Genomic DNA, 25,147 nt, shown 5'->3' on the forward strand with positions numbered 1-25,147 from the left:
AAACAAAGTTGGAGGCGGTTTATGGTAGAAAAATGTACATTCATTTCTCTAGCAACAGCTCTGGTGGACATTCCTGCAGTCAGCATGCTAATTGCATGCTCCCTCAAATCTTGAAACATCTGTGGCATTGAGTTGTGTGACAAAACTATACATTTTAGAGTGGCATTTTATAGTCCCCAGCACACCTGTGTAATGATCATGCTGTTTAATCACCTTCTTGATATGCCACACCTGTCAGCTGGGTGGATTATCTTGGCAAAGGAGAGATGCTTACTGACAGGGATGTAACAGGCTTTGTTAGAGATGCAAATTTGTACACAACATTTGTGATTAATAAGCATTCTGTGCTTATGGAACATTTCTGGGATATTTTATTTCAGCTCATGAAACATGGGACCAACATTTTACATGTTGCATTTATATTTTTGTTCAGTAAAATTATAGACAAGTTGACTAACAAATAGCATACAAACATTTTTGAATTTATAAAGTAGAAACATATCTAAATCAGCCATCAACAAAAAAATCCGGCACCCCTTGTCAAAAAATTATTACGCCATCTTCAACTGTAGCTTACTGTGCATTTTCTATATCAGTGGATTATGGTCGGGTGCGGGCCTCAGATGTTCACTTTATCACATTGGGCAGTTTCGGATTGGTTATTAGCACCTTTGGGCAGGTGCTGTTGAATAAACTTGCGCACCACTAGTGTGTTCAATGAGTGTGCCTGAGGGGGAGGGAGGGTGTGCAAATGTATGTGTTTCCATCTTCCATGTGGGTAGCTAGAACATCCATCTTCCATGTGGATGGCTAGAACATCCATCTTCCATGTGGATGGCTAGAACATCCATCTTCCATGTGGATGGCTAGAACATCCATCTTCCATGTGGATAACTAGAACATCCATCTTCCATGTGGATAACTAGAACATCCATCTTCCATGTGGATAACTAGAACATCCATCTTCCATGTGGATAACTAGAACATCCATCTTCCATGTGGACTGAGCTAGAACATCCATCTTCCATGTGGATAGCTAGAACATCCATATGGATAGCTAGAACATCCATATTCCATGTGGATAGCTAGAACATCCATCTTCCATGTGGATAGCTAGAATATCTGGACAGCTGGCATATCCATCTTCCGTGTAGATATTGTGAACACTGCCCTGTGTAGGGTGCCGTCTTTCGGGTGGGAAGTTAAACGGGTGTCCAGACTCTCTGAGGTCATTAAAGATCCCATGGCACTTATCGTAAGAGTAGGGGTGTTAACCCCAGTGTTCTGGCTAAATTCCCAATCTGGCCCTCAAACAATCACGGTCACCTAATAATCCCCAGTTTACAATTGGCTCATTCATCCCCCTCCTCTCCCCTGTAACTATTCCCCATGTCGTTGCTGCAAATGACAATGTGTTCTCAGTCAACTTACCTGGTAAAATAACGGATAAATAAAAGATATGCCAGCTGGGTTTTCCATATATCGGCAGGACCGAACAGCTATGTCCGGTAAGATGAGGGGTGAGGGTCTATTTGTCAATAACAGCTGGTGAAAAATGTCTAATATTAAGATAGGTGAGCAATACCTCGAGACTGAGGTAGAGTACCTCATGATAAGCTGTAGACCACACCATCAACCAAGAGAGTTTTCCATTTATATTTTTTGTAGCCATCTATTTACCACCACAAACCGACGCTGGCATGAAGACCACACTCAATGAGCTGTACATGGCCATAAGCAAACAAGAAAATGAGCATCCAGAAGCAGCACTCCTAGTGGCCGGGGACTTTAATGCAGGCTAACGAAAATATGTTCTACCTCCTTTGTACCAGCATGTCACGTGCAACCAGAGGGAAAAAACTGCAGACCATCTTTACTTCACATACAGAGACACGTACAAAGCTCTCCCTAGCCCTCCATCTGGCAAGTCTGACCATAATTCTATCCTCCTGGTTACATTACTGATTACATTACTCCTGATTCCTGTTTATAAGCAACAACTAAAGTAGAAAGTACCAGTGACTCGCTCAATACAGATGTGGTCAGACTGTTTTGCTAGCACATTTTGGAAAATGTTCCGGGATTCATTGAATGGCATTGAGGAGTATACCACCTCAGGCTTCATCAATATGTGTATCGACGATGACGACATCCCCACAGTGGCCGTATGTACATATCCCAACCAGAAGCCATGGATTACAGGCAACATCCACACCGAGCTAAAGGATAGAGCTGCCACTTTCAAGGAGCGGGACACTAATACGGAAGCTTATAAAAAAATCCTGCAATGTCCTCAGACGAACCATCAAAACAGGCAAAGCGTCAATACAGGACTAAGATTGAATCCTGCTACACCGGCTCCGACAATCGTCAGATGTGGCAAGGCTTGCAAACTATTACAGAGTACAAAGTGAAACCCAGCCACGAGCTGCCCAGTGACGCGAGCCTACCAGATGAGCTAAATGCCTTTTATGCTCGCTTCAAGGCAAGCAACACTGAAGCATACATGAGAGAACCAGCTGTTCCGGATGACTATGTGATCACGCTCTCAGCAGCCGAAGTGAACAAGACCTTTAAACAGATCAACATTCATAAGGCCGCTAGGCCAGACGGATTACCAGGACGTGTACTCAGAGAATGCGTGGACCAACTGGCAAGTGTCTTCACTGACATTTGCGACCACTCCCTGCCCGTGTCTGTAATACCTACATGTTTCAAGCAGACCACCATAGTTCCTGTGCCCAAGAAAGCGAAGGTAACCTGTCTAAATGACTACCACCCCGTAGCACTCACGTCGGTAGCCATGAAGTGCTTTGAAAGGCTGGTCATGGCTCACATCTACACCATCAACCCGGAAACACTAAATTGCCCAACAGATCCACAGATGATGCAATCTCAAATCACACTCCACACTGACCTTTCCCACCTGGACAAAAATAACACCTATGTGAGAATGCTGTTCATTGACTACAGCTCAGCCTTCAACACCAGACTACCCACAAAGCTAATCACTAAGCTAAGGACCCTGGGACTAAACATCTTCCTCTGCAACTGGACCCTGGACTTCTTGACGGGCCACCCCCAGGTGGTGAGGGTAGTTAACTACACATCTGCCGCACTGATCCTTAACAAGGGGGCCCCTCAGGGGTGCATGCTCAGTCCCCTCCTGTACTCACTGATCACCCACGACCCTGTGGCCAAGCACGACTCCAACACCATCATTAAGTATGATGATGACACAACGGTGGTAGGCCTGATCACCAACAACGATGAGACAGCCTATAGGAAGAAGGTCAGAGACACTGCCAGGACAATCTCTCCCTCAACGTGAGCAAGACAAAGGAGATGATCATGGACTACAGGAAAATGAGGGCAGAACATGCCCCCATTCACATTGAATGAGGCTGTCATGGTGCAGGTTGAGAGTTTCAAGTTCCTTGGTACAGCTGCAACATCGAGAGCATCCTGACCAGTTCCATCACCGCCTGGTATGGCAAATGCGACTGTAAGGGTAGTGGGTACGGCCCAGTACATCACTGGGGCAAAGCTTCCTGACATCCAGGACCTCTATACCAGGCGGTGTCAGAGGAAGGCCCTAAAATTGTCAAAGACTCCAGTCATCCAAGTGCAGGAACACGAGGTAATAACTTGGCTATACACAGGCGGTACCAGTACTGAGTCAATGTGCAGGGACACGAGGTAATAATTTGGCTATACACAGGCGGTACCAGTACTGAGTCAATGTGCAGGAACACGAGGTAATAACTTGGCTATACACAGGCGGTACCAGTACTGAGTCAATGTGCAGGGACACGAGGTAATAACTTGGCTATACACAGGCGGTACCAGTACTGAGTCAATGTGCAGGGACACGAGGTAATAACTTGGCTATACACAGGCTGTACCAGTACTGAGTCAATGTGCAGGGACACAAGGTAATAACTTGGCTATACACAGGCGGTACCAGTACTGAGTCAATGTGCAGGGACACAAGGTAATAACTTGGCTATACACAGGCGGTACCAGTACTGAGTCAATGTGCAGGGACACGAGGTAATTGAGGTAGATATGTACATATAGGTTCAAGTGACTAGGCGAAATGATATATAATAGACAGTAGCAGCAGCGTACAGGGCCTTCAGAAAGTATTCACACCCCTTGACTTTTTACACATTTTGTTGTTACAGGAAAACCTGGTTCAGTCTGCTTCCCACAAGACACTGGGAGACTAATTCACCTTTCAGCAGGACAATAACCTAAAGCACAAGGCCAAATCTACACAGGAGTTGCTTACCAAGACAACACTGAAGGTTCCTGAATGCCTGAGTTATAGTTTTGACTTAAATCTGCTTGAAAATATACGGCAAGACCTGAAAATGGTTGTCTAGCAATGATCAACAACCAATTTGACAGAGCTTGAAGAATTTCAGAAAATAATCATGTGCAAATGTTGCACAATCCAGGTGTGGAAAGCTCTTTAGAGACTTACCCAGAAAGACTCACAGCTGTAATCGCTGCCAACGGTGATTCTACAAAGTATTGACTCAGGGGTTTGAATAGTTACATTTTCAATAAATGTGTAGAAATTCTAAAAACATGTTGTTTTCACTTTGCCATTATGGGGTATTGTTTGTAGACAGGTGGGAAAAATATATTTAATTCAGTTTGAAATCAGGCTGTAACACAACAAAAAGTCAAGGGGTATGAATACTTTCTGAAGGCACTGTACCATATGTGATGAATCAAAAGAGTTAGGTGCAAAAAGGGTCAATGCAACAACTAATTAACATAGTTAATTAGTTAACCAATAGCTATCCGGACAAACTATTAGCAGTCTCATGGCTTGTGGGTAGAAGCTGCTCAGGGTCCTGTTGGTTCCAGACTGCCAGGTCACTGACTTCGTCCCTATAGGCTGTCTTGACCAATCAGATTAATAGAAAACGCAGTATTGAACTGCGACAGATACAAGCAAAAAATCTTTACATAAATGTTGTAGCAGCCTACACCGAAACATTAGCGACCTGACATGCTGTACTGCATGGAAACGAGACGATTCTTCAATCGGATCAACTGTCGGCTACTAACAACAGCAGCTGCATACAGTCTACTATCCAAAGTGCTAATTTCAGGCTGCGCTGATAGGGATATTTTAGACCAACCAAAATCTGGTTTTAGCAGTAACACAGTTGGTTATGGTATGAATTTTGACAGCGGAAACGCAGCCCATCCAGCCGTGACGCACACTGACCATACGACATGGAACAAGAGTAGACTAATGTGATTTTGGTGCCTGTATACTTCGTATTTGCTTAAAAACCAAGCATAGCCTGTTTGTTTTTTTTGCCCAATGCAATCGCAAAGTAGTCAAGACTGTCGACAAAGGGTTTGGCTCCTGAGACTGATTGGAAATAAATCTTAAATCACCAAAGCTTTATTAAAACATCAAGTTTGAGAGGAGTTGCGCCATACATATTTTTGATGTACTGATTCCATTGCACATGGTTGATAATTTAACAGCTGAGACATAAACTGAACAAGTTCCACAGACATGTGACTAACAGAAATTGAATAATGTGTCCCTGAACAAAGGGGGGGGATCATCTGGTGTGGCCACCAGCTGCATGAAGCACTGCAGTGCAACTCCTCATGGACTGCACCAGATTTGCCAGTACTTACTGTAAGATGTTACCCCACTCTTCCACCAAGGCACCTGCAAGTTCCCAGACATTTCTGGGCGGAATGGCCCTAGCTCTCACCCTCCGATCCAACAGGTCCCAGACGTGTTCAATTGGATGGAGATCCGGGCTCTTCGCTGGCCATGGCAGAACACTGACATTCCTGTCTTGCAGGAAATCACTCACAGAATGAGCAGTATGGCTGGTGGCATTGTCATGCTGGAGGGTCATGTCAGGATGAGCCTGCAGGAAGGGTACCACATGAGGGAGGAGGCTGTCTTCCCTGTAACACACAGCGTTGAGATTGCCTGCAATGACACAACAAGCTCAGTCCGATGATGCTGTGACACACCGCCCCAGACCATGACGGACCCTCCACCTCCAAAATTGATCCCGCTCCAGAGTACAGGCCTCAGTGTAACGCTCATTTCTTCAATGATAAACGCGGATCTGACCATCACCCCTGGTGAAACAAAACCTTGACTCGTCAGTGAAGAGCACTTTTTGCCAGTCCTGTCTGGCCCAGCGACGGTGGGTTTGTGCCCATAGGCAACATTTTTGCCGGTGATGTCTGGTGAGGACCTGCCTTACAACAGGCCTACATGCCCTCAGTCCAGCCTCTCTCAGCCTATTGCGGACAGTCTGAGCACTGATGGAGGGATTGTGCCTTCCTGGTGTAACTCGAGCAGTTGTTGTTGCCATCCTGTACCTGTCCCGCAAGTGTGATGTTCGGATGTACCGATCCTGTGCAGGTGTTGTTGCACGTGGTCTGCCACTGTGAGGACGATCAGCTGTCCATCCTGTCTCTCCGTTATGCGGTCTTAGGCATCTCACAGTACGGACATTGCAATTTATTGCCCTGGCCACATCTGCAGTCCTCATGCCTCCTTGCAGCATGCCTATGGCACGTTCACACATCTTTCTTTTGGTGTTTTTCAGAGTCAGTAGAAAGGCCTCTTTAGTGTCCTAAGTTTTCATAACTGTGACCTTAATTGCCTACCGTCTGTAAGCTGTTAGTATTTTAACGACCGTTGCACTGGTGCATGTTAATTAATTGATTATGGTTCATTGAACAAGCATGGGGAAACAGTGTTTAAACCCTTTACAAACTAAAGATTTTATGAATTATCAATGAAAGACAGGATCCTGAAAAACTGACGTTTCTTTTTTGCTGAGTTTCTGTGTAGCAGAAAAGCTGTAAATAACTAAAACAGATATGTGTCCTTCGAAGAAGGGGGTGGTGGTAATAAATAAATAAAATAATAAGTAAGTAAAATAACACAAACATATATACAGTGCCAGAAAAGTTTGGACACAACTATTCATTCAAGGGTTTGTCTTTAATTGTAATATGTTCTACAATGTAAAACGATAAGACATCAAAACTATAAATTAACAAATATGGAATCATCTCCTTCTTGGTCAAATAGCCCTTACACAAACTGGAGGTGTGTTGGGTCGTTGTCCTGTTGAAAAACAAATGATAGTCCCAGTAAGCGCAAACCAGATGGGATGGCGTATCGCTGCAGAATGCTGTGGTAGCCATGCTGGTTCAGTGTGCCTTGAATTCTAAATAAATCACAGATTGTGTCATCAGCAAAGCACCCCCACACAATCACACCTCCTCCTCCTCCATGCTTCACAGTAGGAACCACACACGCGGAGATCATCCGCTCACCTACTCTGCATCTCACAAAAGACACAGCGGTTGGAACCAAAAATCTAACATTGTACTCATCTGTCCAAAGGACAGATTTCCACCGTTCTAATGTCCATTGCTCTTGTTTCGATCAATAAGTCCATGTCCCATGAAATGAGAGATAGGGTGAACCTCGTATTTAGAAGTTCTGTAACCTGGAAAAAGTTGCTTGTTTTCCGATTCAACCCAAGCCCTCCCTTACGTCTACTATAATGAAGGCTGGTTCAACAGCAACGCCTATCTTTTTTATCCCGGAGATTTTATAACATCATTACATTTATTTAAAAAAATAAAAAATATGATTGCTTGTTTTTCATACTTACAATGCAACTTCTAGAGATGTGTGAACACGATCTGATCTGTAAAATGGTTCCGATTATATTCATAAAACACAGGCCTATTGTCACGTCCGTCGAATGAAGAGAACCAAAGCGCAGTGTGGTGAGCGAACATATTCCTTTTTATTAGGATGACGCCGACAAAAACAATAAACAAAAACAAGCGTGAAGCTTATAAGGGCTAAGTGCCTCAAACAAAGTTAACTTCCCACAAAGAAAGGAGGGAAAGGGCTACCTAAGAAGTATGGTTCCCAATCAGAGACAACGAGACAGCTGTCCCTGATTGAGAACCATACCCGGCCAAAACATAGAAATACAAAATCATAGAAAAACAAAACATAGAATGCCCACCCCACATCACACCCTGACCAAACCAAATAGAGAAATAAAACATCTCTCTAAGGTCAGGGCGTGACACCTATTTGGGAGCAGTATAACGGTGAGTGGACATTCTCCCTTTCTCTTTATATTGGACAGGTCCAGCTACTGCAAAAAGCTGCCCAGTCTGTGTTGTTTTAATATCATGTGCCCATGGGGAGAAATGATGGTGTCTGTAAGGGTGACATAGCCTATTTAAAACAAGTTGTTTTGATAAGAATGTGATTAGAAATATTTGTTATCTTTTTAGGCCTTATCAATAATGAATTTAATCTTGCTTATTGACTATGTTTGGCATGTTCCTGCTCAGCCATGATGTAATTTACAGTAGGCCTAGCCCCTATGTCAGTGTGAATGCTATTGAAGCCATGCAATTGCTTAGAACAATGTGGACTGTAAAATGGATTAAAGTTCGCATATTGTAGGTCTACATTTTGTTATTTCATTTCTGTAAGCCATTTAACAAACTATAACGGACTAACATTGGAGTTGGAGTTGATTCCAAGGCAATACATTAAAAAAACTACTTCGAGCAACCACATATTTGGCCATGGAGCACTGATTGTTCAGTGAGGGTCCAAGCCTCGACACACCCACAACGTGTTTATTCATCAAAATCGAGCCCTTTCACGCCAAGGCCAACAAGTGCGCCTATAATTGTAATAGTGAAAATAGCAACAACAAAATCCGCTCCAGCATTTACCACGAGCCAGACCTCCCTAATTAAGGTGCCACCAACCTCCTGTGGTTAGAAGCTTTCTCACTGGGCACAAACTGGATGAATCAATGTTGTTTCCACGTAATTTCAGCAAAAAAAAAAAAAACGTTTTTCCTTCTGATGACATTGAATCAAAATGGGAAACTATTTGGATTTAACAAAAAAGTAATCGATGTAAATTTGGGTGTTTCTTTCTCATCCAATTTTTACCTAAATCCAAAGACTTAATTCAAAAATTGTCTTGATTTCACTTGAATTCACATAGATGTTTGACATTGACTATGCCCAGTGGGTTCAGTTACCTACCGTTACAACATCCAACTTCTTCTGTAGTGTTTGGTCAACTAGGGCAATCCATTACAATGAATTAAGCATGTAGATTAGTTTATGCCGGGTTGGAAGAGGGTTTTTGGTCATCAGGCGATACGAAAGTTCAATTAACAGAACAAAAGATGCTCTCATCTCAGAGTAATTGTTCTCAACTCAAGGTGTTTCATTATGTGAGAGCAAATAACTGAAATGAAGACCTTAGACATTATTAAGTGTTGAATACAATGAGATACTGTATCAGTTTACTTTGATAGGCATTAGTGTATGAACAAGCTTTGTGACCACGGATCCATAGCTACAATTACTGTAGCTCTGCTTCCCCAGTGGACTCCAGTAATACAATACCATACTAAAAGCCAATCCGACATTCTCACATTCTCTTTTAGTGTTAATAAGAAAAGCAAAATACATTAGTCATGAGGAATGGGAGATTACGTCGCTAAAAAGCTGCTTGGTGGTTAGATGAAAAGCTTTTGGCTTAGTTTATTATCCCTGAAAAAGAGAACGGAACGACCATACACCACAGTACTGTGAACTCATACACCAAAATATTCAACAGGGTTCAAGTACTATTTTAAATCTTCCACAAACTTTGAGCGTTATGCATTAGCTCGCCTGGAGTGCCAGGTGCACAGGGTTTGCACTTTTGGGACGTTTCTATTAGTTCCATTGCGACAGGGAGAGCTCAATCAACAATAATAATAATAATAATAAATGAAACATTTATATCGCTTTTCATTACAGACAGATTCTCAAAGCGCTTGTTAAGCTAAATAAACAACCAGAAGTCATGTAAAAAGAAATACAGGCTACAATAGCTAGATCAGATAGATCCAAGTCAGCTCGAGTACTTCTTGAAGCCTCCGGATGGGCAGCCGCAGTCTTGAGAGGATCAGAAAGCTCATAGCCATATGGTCAGTGGAGGTAGTGGACAGGTCTGTATGCCCATGGGCAGGCAATCAAGCACAGCTTACATTTTTTAAATGATTTCAAACATTATTTGAACCCAGTTCTGGACCATACAACACCACAGTATTGTAAATTTGAACTCCAAGAGAGGTCTTGCTGCATTATTGCCCCTCACTCACCGGACATCAAACAACTCTGTTTGGAACAAACAGATCATCACTACCCACTAGCTGTTTGGATTTAGTTAGAGGAACACATATCCCACTGGGCACCCTACGTCATTTCAACGTGGAGATTTGGGTAGTATTTGGTTGAGATGTTGATCAATGAGATTACAACCTACAGTACCAGTCAAAAGTTTGTCTTTATTGTTTTACTATTTTCTACATTGTAGAATAATAGTGAAGACATCAAAACTATGAAATAACTCATATGGAATCATGGAGTAACCAAAAAAGTGTTAAACAAATCCAAATATAAAATATATTTGAGATTCTTCAAAGTAGCCACCCTTTGCCTTAATGACAGCTTTGCACACTCTTGGCATTCTCTCAACCAGCTTCACCTGGAATGCTTTTCAAAATGTGAACCATTTCATTGGATTTACAGTGAGTTCCAAAACTATTGGGGCAGTGAGACATTTATTTAAAATATTTTGGTTCTGTAATCCAGCACTTTGCATTTAAAATGATACAATGACTGGGGTTAAAGTAGCAGACTGTCAGCTATAATTTGAGGGTATTTCCATCCATATTGGGTGAACCATTTAGAAATTACAGCACTTTTTGTACATAGTCCCATTTTAGGGGACCAAAAGTACTGGGACAAATTAACTTGTGTGTATTAAAGTAGTCAAAAGTTTAGTATTTGGTCCCATATTCTTAGCATGCAATGAGTACATCAAGCTTGTGACTCTACACACTTGATGGATGCACGTGCTGTTTGTTTTGGTTGTGTTTCAGATTATTTTGTGCCTAATATAAATGAAGGGTAAATAATGTTATTTTAGAGTCACTTTTATTGTAAATAAGAATATAATGTTTCTTAACACTTCTACATTAATGTGGATCCTACCATGATTACGGATAGTCCTGAATGAACCATGAATAATGACGATTGAGAAAGTTACAGACACACAAATATCAACCCCCCCAAAACTGCTAACATCTCCTATTGTAAGGGTGAGAGGTTAGCATGTTTTGGTGGTATGATATTTGAGCTTCACAAGCTTGATGTAATCATATTCATTGGAATATGGGACCAAATACTAAACTTTTGACTACTTTCATACACATACAGCACAAGTGAATTTGTCCAAGTACTTTTGGTCCTCTAAAGGGGGAGACTATGTACAAAAAGTGCTATAATTTCTAAACGGTTCACCCAATATGGATGACAATAACCTGAAATTAAAGTTGACAGCATGCACTTTAAACCCATAGTCATTGTATCATTGTAAATCCAAAGTGCTGGAAAACAGAGCCAGAACAAAAAACAATATGTCACTACATACTTTTGGAGCTCACTGTAGGTTAAAACTCGGGTAAAAAAAAAGGACAAACATTCCTTTATATGAATGACTTTTTGCTAATCCAATCAGTTTTTCACGTTGATTAAACGTGACCCCATTGTATTTTGAGTCGTTGAAAAGACGTGTAAACAACGTTGATGCAATCAATTTGTGCCCGGTGGGAAAACACTCAATTGTTGTGTATTTGTGAGTAAAAATATACATATGTTAAAGCATATCACTAAAACCCTATAAAAAATAAATACATAACTGCAAAAACACTTGTCTAGAACAATAACTATTGATTAATTATGACTGAAATACAGTCTATTTAGTATACTTATATACATACCTTAATTTTCAATAAGATTCTGACCAATTTCCCTCTTGATTTTACATAGGAACAGTAAATAACAAATGTGGTGTTCTGCGCTCGAGGAGATGGAGATTCCTACACTTGAGGTGCGCGATCCATCCTTTTGATAGTGCACTTGAAAGGAGGCCTACTTGGAGAAGTTTCCTTTGCATATAATTCTACAGAACAGGACCCGTTCACATGATGGCACTGAGGGTGAAGTCGCCATAATAACTTTAGCTCAACGTTTGAATTCCGTCCTCTGAGTTGCGACTCAAACTCCACCCACCTCAACAGTCAACAGCAAATTGGCGATGAAGTGAGAGAGAGGTCGCGTGAACCAAAGCCGCCCTCCACAGGGACTGACACGTGATTGAAACGTGGAGCTCTCTCTGAAAACCTCCCAACGTAGAAAAACAACGTCTGCTCTGCTGTCAAAACATAATGCTAAAAACTTGGCCAGTAGGTTCATGTAGAGCTAGGCTATTAGCTGAGAACCATTACAGAGTCGGAGATGGGGGTGAGTCTTTCTGCAGGTTGACAGGCAGCCAGCCAGCCCAGGCGGAATCGCTGACTGCAGTGTTCTCTGCAGCTAACGGGACATCCCATCCACTGCAGAGAAACATTAGCGCAAGATCTTATCTGTGTGACCTGAACTCAAATTGTGTAATAATGAGAGATGATATAATGGTATAAAAATATAACTTTTCTAGGTTTTGACACGAATACCTCCTACCACACCTAGGCCTATTATTTACACAGAATTACCTCTGCAGGACGCGCTTGCTAAGAGAAATCCTGAACCATCTAAAGGAGAAAATAAAAGACTTGAAATGGAGGTTAGAAGATTAATCCATATTTCAGTTAAAGTTTATCTACCTGAAACGCCCTAGAAATAAATGCATTGAACTGGAAATGCATTCGCTGGAAGCATGGGCACCTGTTGAGACGTGAACTGTGAATATTCACAAACGTAAAACACGCATAACAATTAAACGAGAAAGGTGAGGGAGGGAAAGAGAGAGAGCAGCTGAACAATACATAAATCACACTCAGAGGCTCATACAAGGGAGCACTGATTGCTAAATTCCATATCTGTGAGTTAACTCATCACTAAAATAAACATTTTCGGAATATACATAGATCAAACTGGGGGAGGGGGCTGTGATACATGTTACACACTTGAGTGAGCACTTTACAACAAATATAGGTTCGTTGTCGTCATCATTATGTTTGTCAGCCAACAAATTAAGTCCTGGTGTCTGTCTCTGCCATGGTCATGAACACACGGATTGCAAATGAGTCCCAAATAGCACCCTATTCTCCATTTAATGCACTAATTACTTAACTATAGTTAATTGGGAATAGGGTGCCGTTGAAAAAAACAGCTTTTATCCCAAGGCCATCAGACTGTTAAACAGCCATCACTAGCCGGCTTCCACCCCGTTACGCAACCCTGCTGCCCTGTATACATAGACATGGAATCACTAGTCACTTTAAGTGTTTACATACTGCTTTACTCATCTCATATGTATATACTGTATTCTATTCTACTGGATTTTAGTCAATGACACTCCGACATCACTCGATCTAACATTTATATATTTCTGAATTCCATTATTTTACTTTCAGATTTGTTTGTATTGTTTGAGTTTTTAGATATTACTACACTGTTGGAGCTAGAAACACAAGCATTTCACTACACCTGCAATAACATCAGCTAAATATGTGTATGTGACCAATAAAATGTGATTTGATTTTGATTATTGGTAACCTTCAGGCTGTAATGGTAGTGGCCCAGACTAAATGTTCAACTCCTGTAGGCTTGTAGGTCAAGTTTACTTACTCATCCCACAAGAGGGAAATGTGTCACACCACTCATTTGAAAACAGACAGCACTTAAGAGAGTGAACTGTGATGAGGACTCAATCTTCATCTGCCCAGTATCCTAACAAGTGGTACCTTCATTTGGCATACTTCACAATTGCACTAAAAACTAGGATCTCGGTCCAGCCAGTACAGTGTGACATAACTAAGTTCCCCTGACGTGGCAGTATGCTTTTTTACTACAGAACAGACACCATGACAAAAGTGAAAAATTGCATATTGATGTTACATTGCTTTTAATATGAATACAATATCTCTACAGGAATTTGAAATCAGACATGATTGCAGATTAAAAATGTCCCAAAAGTAATTGCCAGGTCAACAAATATTGATACAAAAACTAATCAGACCTATTAACTTACACAAAACATAACTCAAATAGTATGGAGTCGACTTTTAAATATGACTCGTGGCCAAACAGACAGTTGAAGAAATGGAATCTTCTAACACCTGCATGTGACCTCCTAGATCCAGATAATGTATTCTGCCCTCACAAGCAAAACGGCAGTAACTGCTCATTTGGTCAAAAATGAGTTGATGTAATTTTTGCTACATTAAGTACATGCTTAATCATGTAGACAAGTATCCTGCCTCCATTGTATTGTGTGTTGGAGGAAATGGGGGTTATGTTTGCAGTAACTGCAAAAACCAAGGTAAATAAAAGCAATTTTTCTCAGTTCCAAGCAGTTACTGCCTTTTTGCTTGGTAGGGCAGTATTGTGTGGGATTATTTAGCGTTAGTGAACAAACAGCTTTACAAACAGAAACAGACTCCTCCATCTTCATCAGCCGACTTCATGACGACATCTTATGAACAGCTACTGTGACAGTTCCATGTGCTCTCACTAGAATATTCCTGTGGGAAAAACAAACAATATGGCCCGTGGCCAATCAATTGCATTTCAATCAAGACATTACTAAACTACAAAACTGTTCCTTGATCAGCAGAAACTGACCAACTCTGGCTCTGCTCGACATGCCATTAAATACCATAGGCAGCATGTCATGCTGTAATTTGCATCCACAGGATGCTGCCATATGATCTTTTCCCATTTAAACTGTCCATCATTATAAATACAGCATGTTGCCCACTGAGGATCAGTGTTTTACGCCTATGTCTTGAACATAGTTTCAAATGAGTTGTTTTGACTGCTCAGATATGCACAGTGCAATGTAAAGGTGACGTTCAGGGAACTATATGAAGCTGTGCACACACCTATGATGTCCACAAGGTGGCAGCACAGTCAAAGAAAACCTAACTAGACAACAAGACATGAATGCACTTTGCAGATAAGCTCCCAGTCGAGTCCCAAATCCACCCCTAGTTCCTACCTATGCCCGCCATGTAGATGTGGAAAAACTTGCAAAGGTATCAGCAACATGATAATATGTCAGGCCTTTCCCTCTGATGGAAAGGCTGGGCAGACTTTGCCTCATTATCTATCCAATAGTTTACGATCCATACAAGTGGCAAAGAGGAAGGTGCTAAAAACTATATTTGTAAATAGTAAATGGACCAGTTAAACTGGTTATATAACTAAGGTGAGTTCATTTTGAAATCTCTACCAACCCGGAGCACCAAAAGGAACTCGCCCCTAATATTGACTCCTGATTGGATGTGGTTCCTCACCCTGAATCTGACTCCAGACACACTGTGGGGATGTCTGTAGGGTCTTTGGTGAGAGAGGCTACCTGTCTGGCCAGTACAGACACCACTCCACCATGCTCATCAGACAGAGAGCCACGACCTGAAATAAACACAAGACAAAGTAGACTCGGATTCAGTCATATGGAAGAACAGAGCAAAATGTAGGCTGATCTTGTGGTAAGTTCACTTGTATCAAAAGGGGGCCTGATACATTAGCTAGGCCCTGTATTCAATAGCATGTCTCAACCAATGGTGGGAATAACACAAAAACCTCAGATGATGTAAAAATAGGGTCTAAGCTTCAACGAATATGCGAATATGAACAATTTTGGGGGGGGATTTGACATGTTTTTAGATAATTTACATTTAAGGTTTTTTTTAAATGACATGTTTACAAAAAAAATTGTGTAAAAAAAATGAAATAGTTCGACAACCCTGTTTATAAACGTTTAAATTATATAAATCTCAACCGTTTCCCCTTTTCCAGTGATAAAGACATGTCTCGTGGTATGGTGGGGTTACCCCATTGACAGACACTAACTACCTTTAGGGCCTATGCTAGAAGGCGTCTTCTTCCCAGATGGCCTTTGTTAATCAACCTGACGCTCGGTCTAAACGTGAACACGCATCGCTTGTCGGTGTGGTTTTTCAAAACATAAAAGGAACATATCTGCGAGAAATATATATTTTTAAACTAAATGTTCAATTACTACACACCTTTATAGGGCTAGTGTTCCCACACGGCCATATCTCCATGTTACGGCATATGCTTACGGAAGACCGACAGAAGAGAGGCGACCACCTGTGTGCTAATGAGCTATAGCATGCACCTGACACGTGTGTGTTTAACGGAAGAATGCCACCAGAAACGTGTTGGAATAGAAAAATATAGTCGGCTGCAACTGTGATAAACCCGGTTAAAACAGTAAGTGTGTATTTTGCATTTGTGAAATTATTTCTGACGTGGTATTAAAAAGGGCTTTATGTTTATTGAACAGTATCACTATTGAGAATTGATTCACGTTTAGATGGGAGTATTTGGATATTTAGGCTGCCAGAGCCAGTCTAGCTCTGAAAAGAACATAGGATCCAAGGTAGACGTCACGAGATGACGTTACAACGAGTAAATATTGAGATGAATGAGATGCATGACTTGGTTCACAGCGTGGCTGTCAGGTCACCAACATATAGAGGAGAAGTTGGGCCACGCACACCTAGTTGTGGAAATTACCACACTGTGCGGTTTACTTTCTGCATCTATTTCATGTCGCTGAGTCTACTTTTAAGGAGTAATGTTTTGCTCGCCTACACATCTTTAGGAGTACATTATTGGGCTATGCAAAAATAGGTCTACTTTGTACACAGTGCTCTCTTCAATGTTTTGTTATTTGGGTACAAAATGTCACTTTTTATTAGCAATTCTACAATGGTAAAATATGTATGGAAGGTTTCGTTCCATACAAAGAGGGGTGCTGTCAAAAAGTGATTGAATTCAAATGGATTTACCCCCTACCAAAGAACAAGCTTGGGCTATAGCTACCATTCATTTTACTTATTGCATTATCTAATATTTGTAACGTTAGCTACTGCCATTTCAAGGGGATATTTTCACACTTTTCAAACACCGTCAGTCAAATGTTTGCCTGCTGAATAATAAGATAAGAATTGAAAATAACAAGAAATTGGTATTTTACTTACAGCCTAGAATATGTCCCTGTTGGTCGGTGCAGAGAACTCCGATAATGGCTGGATTTTTCATGCTATCAAAACGACATGGATACAAGTTTCAGGAATGTTTACACAAAATGTAACGGTTTTGCACGAGTCTCGATCAGATAATCACTTACGTATCATCAAGATGTAGCTCGAGGGTCGACTCCATGATAACAAAAGCCTAAATCGCGTTAACTGCAGTTAATACATTTGATATTTTGCAAGAAATTGTTTGTGATTGTCTGCTTCCTGACTTTTTCTCGAACTCACGTGATACGCATTCCTACGGAAACGCGCGAAGGCAAAATTACACCAACCGCGATTCCTTCTAGTTTTTCTGTAATGGGAAAGGAGGGGGAGAAATAACACAATGTTATAACATTTAAACAGACATCGGTGGTAAAAGCAACGTAATAACAGTTGTTGTTTTTTCTCCCAAAAGCAATAGATGTACAGTGTCAACAATGTACTATATTTTTGGTAAGTGGCTATCCTTTACCAAATAGGCCAGGGAGCTTCAAGCTTTTCTTGCTTAGGGACCACAACCCAGGAAAACTGGTGACACAGGGACCCTCCTCATTTTAGCAAGAAACATGTTGATCACATGTCTTGTCTTATTATCAGGTGAATGGTGGTGTCAAGGAAAAGTAGACATAATGAACATTTTAAAAAGTGTATAGATTTGGTAGTCTCCACATTTATAATTGGAAGAGGAAGTGTAAACTCTAACATAGCCTGTTGTTGGAAAGATAAATCCAAATGCATTTTTGCAAATAGCAGCTGTTTATCTGGTTAAACAAAGGTTATCCATGTGTTGGTAAAAATGTATGTCCCAAGACAAGAAAGCTGACCAGTAGCATTTTTTCCCCTCTACTGGTAGGCCAGTGAGTGTAATTAGCTACAATGAGTGAAATAGTTTAGAATATCTTCTTTAAACTATATTCTTTCATCTTTTTATACTGTAAGTATGCCATTCAAAATGCATTTATTCTGCTATCGATATTCATAAAAACATAGAAAAAATACAAACATTTCCCATTTTAAATAAATAAATACAAATAGCGACCCCCCCTCCTAGAGTACCGCAGACCTAAGGTTGTATACCCCTGATCTAGTGAGTGATAAATAAACAAAATGGGCATCCCAGAGTGATTCACCTGGTGGAAATGATTCCAAACTAATATTTGACCCTTTTCTATAAATAGCTTACTGTGGATGTCCCAACTTGAATCACAGCCTGGCTGCCACTGTGCATTTAGCTACAGTAAGCAAAACGAGAAGAGCACTCTGGGATTGCAGTGCCATCAACCACCCTGATGGATTGACTGCAGCCTACATAACAGATTTAATTTACACTACATTTTACCACTATTTAAGCAGGAGTCAGCATTGAGACCAGGGTCTCTTTCACAAGGGAGTCCTGCATATACAATTTCAAAAATAAAATACAATATAAAACCAGTAAAATATAGCACAACATAAATATTCAAGAAAAACAATTTTCAGTCCTCAATAAGAAGGTTCCCAATCAATATTTTAAATTGCCCGAGCGGCACCAGAACATCCAATTGTAATGTATTTTGTAGTTGGTTCCAGCAATGAGGGGCTTTAAAACTAAAACAGGACTTCCCTAGTTTGGAAACCCGAGGAACCTTAAGAGTTAACCAACCTTGTGAACGGGTTTGGTACCTCATGTTTTTCATATTTTAACAACGAAGCTAAGTAAGTTGGAAGCTTGTGTAGTAGAGCTTTGTAAACCAGAAAGGGAATAGTGAAGTCTACGGGACTTTAATGAGGACCAGCCAACCTTTTGATACAGGATGCAGTGGTGAATATTAAAACAGTCACCTGTGATAAAGCAAAGCACGATATGGTAGACAGCATCCAAAGGGTTAAGAGTAGTGGCTGCTGCAATCTGGTAAATGGTGACACCATAGTCAAGAACTGGCAGGACTGTACAATCTGCTTCCTACTATTTAGGGAGAGGTACGATATATATATTTTTAATCTTAGTTTTTTAACCTGTATGTTTTTTTTAACCATTTTAATCCTTCTCAATCCAAATGTCCAGATATGTATAGGCGGGAAACCAATCGATCGTATTCAGTGCAAGTTTTAAACCAACCAGGGCTTTATGTTAGGCAACAAAGTTAGATTGCATCTCTAACATATCCAGTCACATCCCTGTTAGTAAGCATTTCTCCTTTGCCAAGATAATCCATCCACCTGACAGGTGTGGCCTATTAAGAAGCTGATTAAACAGCATGATCATTACACAAGTGCACCTTGTGCTGGGGACAATAAAAGGCCACTCTAAAATGTGCAGAATTGAATGTGAATTTCTCTACCAAAAGCCGCCTCCAACGTCGTTTTAGAGAAGTTGTCAGGACGTCTAACCGGCCTCACAACCACAGACAACGTGTGTGGCGTCTTGTTGGCGAGCGATTTGCTGATGTCAACGTTGTGAGCAGAGTGCCCCATGGTGGCGTTATGGTATGGGCAGGTATAAGCTACAGACAACAAACACAATTGCATTTTATCGATGGCAATTTGAATGCACAGAGATACAGTGACGAGATTCTGAGGCCCATTGTCGTGCCATTCATCCACCACCATCACCACATGTTTCAGCATGATAATGCATGGCCCCATGTCACAATAATCTGTACACAATTCCTGGAATCTGAAAATGTCCCAGTTCTTCCATGGCCTGCATACTCAGACATGTCACCCAGTGAGCACGTTTGGGATGCTCTGGATCGACTTGTACGACAGTGTGTTCCAATTCACAACAATATCCAGCAACTTCGCACAGCCATTGATGAGGAGTGGGACATTTACATTACATTTACATTTAAGTCATTTAGCAGACGCTCTTATCCAGAGCGACTTACAAATTGGTGAATTCACCTTCTGACATCCAGTGGGACAGCCACTTTACAATAGTGCATCTAAATCATTAAGGGGGGGGGGGTGAAGGATTACTTATCCTATCCTAGGTATTCCTTGAAGAGGTGGGGTTTCAGGTGTCTCCGGAAGGTGGTGATTGACTCCGCTGTCCTGGCGTCGTGAGGGAGTTTGTTCCACCATTGGGGGGCCAGAGCAGCGAACAGTTTTGACTGGGCTGAGCGGGAACTGTACTTCCTCAATGGTAGGGAGGCGAGCAGGCCAGAGGTGGATGAACGCAGTGACTTGGTGTAGGGCCTGATCAGAGCCTGGAGGTACTGCGGTGCCGTTCCCCTCACAGCTCCGTAGGCAAGCACCATGGTCTTGTAGCGGATGCGAGCTTCAACTGGAAGCCAGTGGAGAGGCGGAGGAGCGGGGTGACGTGAGAGAACTTGGGAAGGTTGAACACCAGACGGGCTGCGGCGTTCTGGATGAGTTGTAGGGGTTTAATGGCACAGGCAGGGAGCCCAGCCAACAGCGAGTTGCAGTAATCCAGACGGGAGATGACAAGTGCCTGGATTAGGACCTGCGCCGCTTCCTGTGTGAGGCAGGGTCGTACTCTGCGGATGTTGTAGAGCATGAACCTACAGGAACGGGCCACCGCCATGATGTTGGTTGAGAACGACAGGGTGTTGTCCAGGATCACGCCAAGGTTCTTAGCGCTCTGGGAGGAGGACACAATGGAGTTGTCAACCGTGATGGCGAGATCATGGACGGGCAGTCCTTCCCCGGGAGGAAGAGCAGCTCCGTCTTGCCGAGAGTTCAGCTTGAGGTGGTGATCCGTCATCCACACTGATATGTCTGCCAGACATGCAGAGATGCGATTCGCCACCTGGTCATCAGAAGGGGAAAGGAGAAGATTAATTGTGTGTCGTCTGCATAGCAATGATAGGAGAGACCATGTGAGGTTATGACAGAGCCAAGTGACTTGGTGTATAGCGAGAATAGGAGAGGGCCTAGAACAGAGCCCTGGGGGACACCAGTGGTGAGAGCGCGTGGCGAGGAGACAGATTCTCGCCACGCCACCTGGTCTGTCAGGTAGGACGCAATCCAAGCGTGGGCGCGCCGGAGATGCCCAACTCGGAGAGGGTGGAGAGGAGGATCTGATGGTTCACAGTATCGAAGGCAGCCGATAGGTCTAGAAGGATGAGAGCAGAGGAGAGAGAGTTAGCTTTAGCAGTGCGGAGCGCCTCCGTGATGCAGAGAAGAGCAGTCTCAGTTGAATGACTAGTCTTGAAACCTGACTGATTTGGATCAAGAAGGTCATTCTGAGAGAGATAGCGGGAGAGCTGGCCAAGGACGGCACGTTCAAGAGTTTTGGAGAGAAAAGAAAGAAGGGATACTGGTCTGTAGTTGTTGACATCGGAGGGATCGAGTGTAGGTTTTTTCAGAAGGGGTGCAACTCTCGCTCTCTTGAAGACGGAAGGGACGTAGCCAGCGGTCAGGGATGAGTTGATGAGCGAGGTGAGGTAAGGGAGAAGGTCCCCGGAAATGGTCTGGAGAAGAGAGGAGGGGATAGGGTCGAGCGGGCAGGTTGTTGGGCGGCCGGCCGTGAGATTTCATCTGGAGAGAGAGGGGAGAAAGAGGTCAGAGCACAGGGTAGGGCAGTGTGAGCAGAACCAGCGGTGTCGTTTGACTTAGCAAACGAGGATCGGATGTCCGACCTTCTTTTCAAAATGGTTGACGAAGTCATCTGCAGAGAGGGAGGAGGGGGGAGGGGGAGGAGGATTCAGGAGGGAGGAGAAGGTGGCAAAGAGCTTCCTAGGGTTAGAGGCAGATGCTTGGAATTTAGAGTGGTAGAAAGTGGCTTTAGCAGCAGAGACAGAGGAGGAAAATGTAGAGAGGAGGGAGTGAAAGGATGCCAGGTCCGCAGGGAGGCGAGTTTTCCTCCATTTCCGCTCGGCTGCCCGGAGCTCTGTTCTGTGAGCTCGCAATGAGTCATCGAGCCACGGAGCGGGAGGGAGGACCGAGCCGGCCTGGAGGATAGGGGACATAGAGAGTCAAAGGATGCAGAAAGGGAAGTGAGGAGGGTTGAGGAGGCAGAATCAGGAGAAAGGTTGGAGAAGGTATGAGCAGAGGGAAGAGATGATAGGATGGAAGAGGAAAGAGTAGCGGGGGAGAGAGCGAAGGTTGGGACGGCGCGATACCATCCGAGTAGGGGCAGTGTGGGAAGTGTTGGATGAGAGCGAGAGGGAAAAGGATACAAGGTAGTGGTCGGAGACTTGGAGGGGAGTTGCAGTGAGGTTAGTGGAAGAACAGCATCTAGTAAAGATGAGGTGCGTATGCCTGCCTTGTGAGTAGGGGGGAAGGTGAGAGGGTGAGGTCAAAGAGGAGAGGAGTGGAAAGAAGGAGGCAGAGAGGAATGAGTCAAAGGTAGACGTGGGGAGGTTAAAGTCGCCCAGGACTGTGAGAGGTGAGCCGTCCTCAGGAAAGGAGCTTATCAAGGCATCAAGCTCATTGATGAACTCTCCGAGGGAACCTGGAGGGCGATAAATGATAAGGATGTTAAGCTTGAAAGGGCTGGTAACTGTGACAGCATGGAATTCAAAGGAGGCGATAGATAGATGGGTAAGGGGAGAGAGAGAGAATGACCACTTGGGAGAGATGAGGATCCCGGTGCCACCACCCCGCTGACCAGAAGCTCTCGGGGTGTGCGAGAACACGTGGGCGGACGAAGAGAGAGCAGTAGGAGTAGCAGTGTTATCTGTGGTGATCCATGTTTCCGTCAGTGCCAGGAAGTCGAGGGACTGGAGGGAGGCATAGGCTGAGATGAACTCTGCCTTGTTGGCCGCAGATCGGCAGTTCCAGAGGCTACCGGAGACCAGGAACTCCACGTGGGTCGTGCGCGCTGGGACCACCAGATTAGGGTGGCCGCGGCCACGCGGTGTGGAGCGTTTGTATGGTCTGTGCAGAGAGGAGAGAACAGGGATAGATAGACACATAGTTAACAGGGTACAGAAGAGGCTACGCTAATGCAAAGGAGATTGGAATGACAAGTGGACTACAGAATGTTCAGAAAGTTAAGCTTACGTAGCAAGAATCTTATTGACTAAAATGATTGAAATGATACAGTACTGCTGGAGTAGGCTAGCTGGTAGTGGCTGCGATGTTGACACTACACTAATCAAGTCGTTCCGTCGAGTGTAATAGTTTCTACAGTGCTGCTATTCGGGGGCTAGCTGGCTAGCTAGCAGGTTAATTGTGTTACGTTACTTTAAGCGACAATAGCTGGCTAGCTAACCTAGAAAATCGCTCTAGGCTACACAATTGTCTTAGATACAAAGACGGCTATGTACAACATTCCAAAGTCTACAGTCAACAGCCTGATCATCAGAAGGAGATGTGTCATGCTACATGAGGCAAATGTTGGTCACACCAGATACTGACTGGTTTTCTGATCCACGCCTATGCCTCTAACGAGGACGTGACTTAAAACAAGAGTCATTGAGGGTTACCTGTTGCGGGCCAGGACTGAAATCCCATCACTTGTTTAGTGCATTTGCAACGTTTATAAAGTCTCCTCTCAGCATCTCAACAAATCAATCCCATAACATGAAAGAAGTGTTTTGACATATATATGAAACGGACAATGAGTATACCAAACATTTGTTTCTGAGTGGCACAGCGGTCTAAGGCACTGCATCTCAGTGCAAGAGGCGTCACTACAGTCCCTGGTTCGATTCCAGGCTGTATCACATCCAGCCGTGATTGGGAGTCCCAATTGGCCCAGTGTTGGCCAGGGTAGGCCAGCGTTGGCCAGGGTAGGCCATCATTGTAAATAAGAATTTTTTCTTAACTGACTTTCCTTGTTAAATAAAGGTGTTTTTTTTTTTTTTTTTTTTTTTTTAAATTAGGAACATCTTCCTAATATTGACTTTTTAACGTTTTGTATACTCAGTGTATGCTTTACTGTATAAACAATTAACCTGGTGTATGCTACAGTCTTCTAACACAATCATCACCATATTTGTAATTTTACAAACATTTCTTATTAAGCCCATCTCGCATCTGACAGTGATGTCTTGACTCTCAACAGGTGATGGGCAGGCTGTTTAGGTATATCCTCCATGATAGGATCATGTCTGAGCCACCACCAATCTGTGTCCTTATCACGGTGCTATAAAAACATCTACTCTATTCAGCTCAACAGAAGTGTCTGTCAAATATTTGAAAAGGGATGTTGATTGTTATCTAGACAAAAGCAGCAGACCGTCCAAGCTAACTTCCTGCTGTGGCCACGGCAACAATGTCTCGCTCTCTCTCTGTGTTGTTATGAACTCTCTTCTTTTTTTATACCTTTATTTAACTAGGCAAGTCAGTTAAGAACAAATTCGGGGATTTGAACTTGCAACCTTCCGATTACTAGTCCAATTGCTCTAACCACTAGGTTACCCTGCCGCTCAGGATTCAGTTTGAATCTCCCTCAGATAATGTGCTCTATAAAACCATGGAAATAGAATGTAATTTATGAAGGCAATATTCATGGAGGCCCTACTTCGCACATTGATTCATGCATTAATGAGAAACCTACAACACGTACTAATGCAAGGTTTAAAATAAATATCAAATCATTCTTCCTATTTAGAAAGTGTAATTTTATTGAGATTAACCGTAAATAATATACATATTTCTCCCCATCCATTTGATGTATACCTTGAATAAGCTATGATAATGTCTTCCTTTTCGGTGTCCTGTTAGATAACTACTAATTTTATTTTACTAGGCAGGTCAGTTAAGAACAAATTCTTATTTTCAATGACGGCCTAGGAACAGTGGGTTAACTGCCTGTTCAGGGGCAGAACGACAGATTTGTACCTTGTCAGCTTGGGGATTTGAACTTGCAACCTTTCGGTTACTAGTCCAACGCTCTAACCACTAGGCTACCCTGCCGCCCCAACATGAACCCCTAGAAGCTTCATTTAATAATAATACATTCATCACCAATTCTTTGTTCATTGCTTGCATATCCATTGGCAGGTTGGGTCTTTATCAGTTTCTTAGAGATCAACCATTATGTCACGTTGACAAGTTCTAAGAAAACG

The 25,147-nt window shown here is 42.7% G+C and overlaps 2 protein-coding genes across 2 annotated transcripts in view; both read right to left on the reverse strand.

The window, feature by feature from the left end:
- The window catches only part of slc16a4 (solute carrier family 16 member 4), an 85,419-nt gene extending 73,229 nt beyond the window's left edge, over window positions 1–12,190 (reverse strand). Inside the window, exon 1 of the mRNA XM_064922087.1 lies at window positions 11,910–12,190. The gene's annotated coding sequence lies outside the window, so the exon portion shown is untranslated. The remainder of the gene's footprint in view (window positions 1–11,909) is intronic.
- Window positions 12,191–14,018: 1,828 nt separating this feature from the next.
- LOC135503906 (ragulator complex protein LAMTOR5-like) lies at window positions 14,019–17,441 on the reverse strand. Its single transcript, XM_064922088.1, has 4 exons — window positions 17,294–17,441; window positions 17,145–17,206; window positions 15,429–15,546; window positions 14,019–14,654 (listed from the first exon to the last, which is right to left on the reverse strand). Exons 1-4 carry the CDS (start codon window positions 17,326–17,328, stop codon window positions 14,594–14,596), a joined length of 276 nt encoding a protein of 91 aa, XP_064778160.1. The 5' UTR covers window positions 17,329–17,441; the 3' UTR covers window positions 14,019–14,593.
- Between the last annotated feature and the right edge of the window lie 7,706 nt (window positions 17,442–25,147).

This window comes from Oncorhynchus masou, chromosome 18 (genome assembly GCF_036934945.1).
Source record: "Oncorhynchus masou masou isolate Uvic2021 chromosome 18, UVic_Omas_1.1, whole genome shotgun sequence".
In the NCBI taxonomy this organism is placed as follows: Eukaryota; Metazoa; Chordata; class Actinopteri; order Salmoniformes; family Salmonidae; genus Oncorhynchus; species Oncorhynchus masou.

Excerpts from the sequence above, each read along its gene's own strand:
- LOC135503906 (XM_064922088.1), bottom strand. The coding sequence starts at position 17,328 with ATGGAGTCGACCCTCGAGCTACATCTTGATGATAC. Across the intron at positions 17,207-17,293 it reads GAGCTACATCTTGATGATAC|CATGAAAAATCCAGCCATTA; the intron begins GTAAGTGATTAT and ends TCGTTTTGATAG. Across the intron at positions 14,655-15,428 it reads TGTCTGGAGTCAGATTCAGG|GAATATTCTAGTGAGAGCAC; the intron begins GTGAGGAACCAC and ends TTTTTCCCACAG.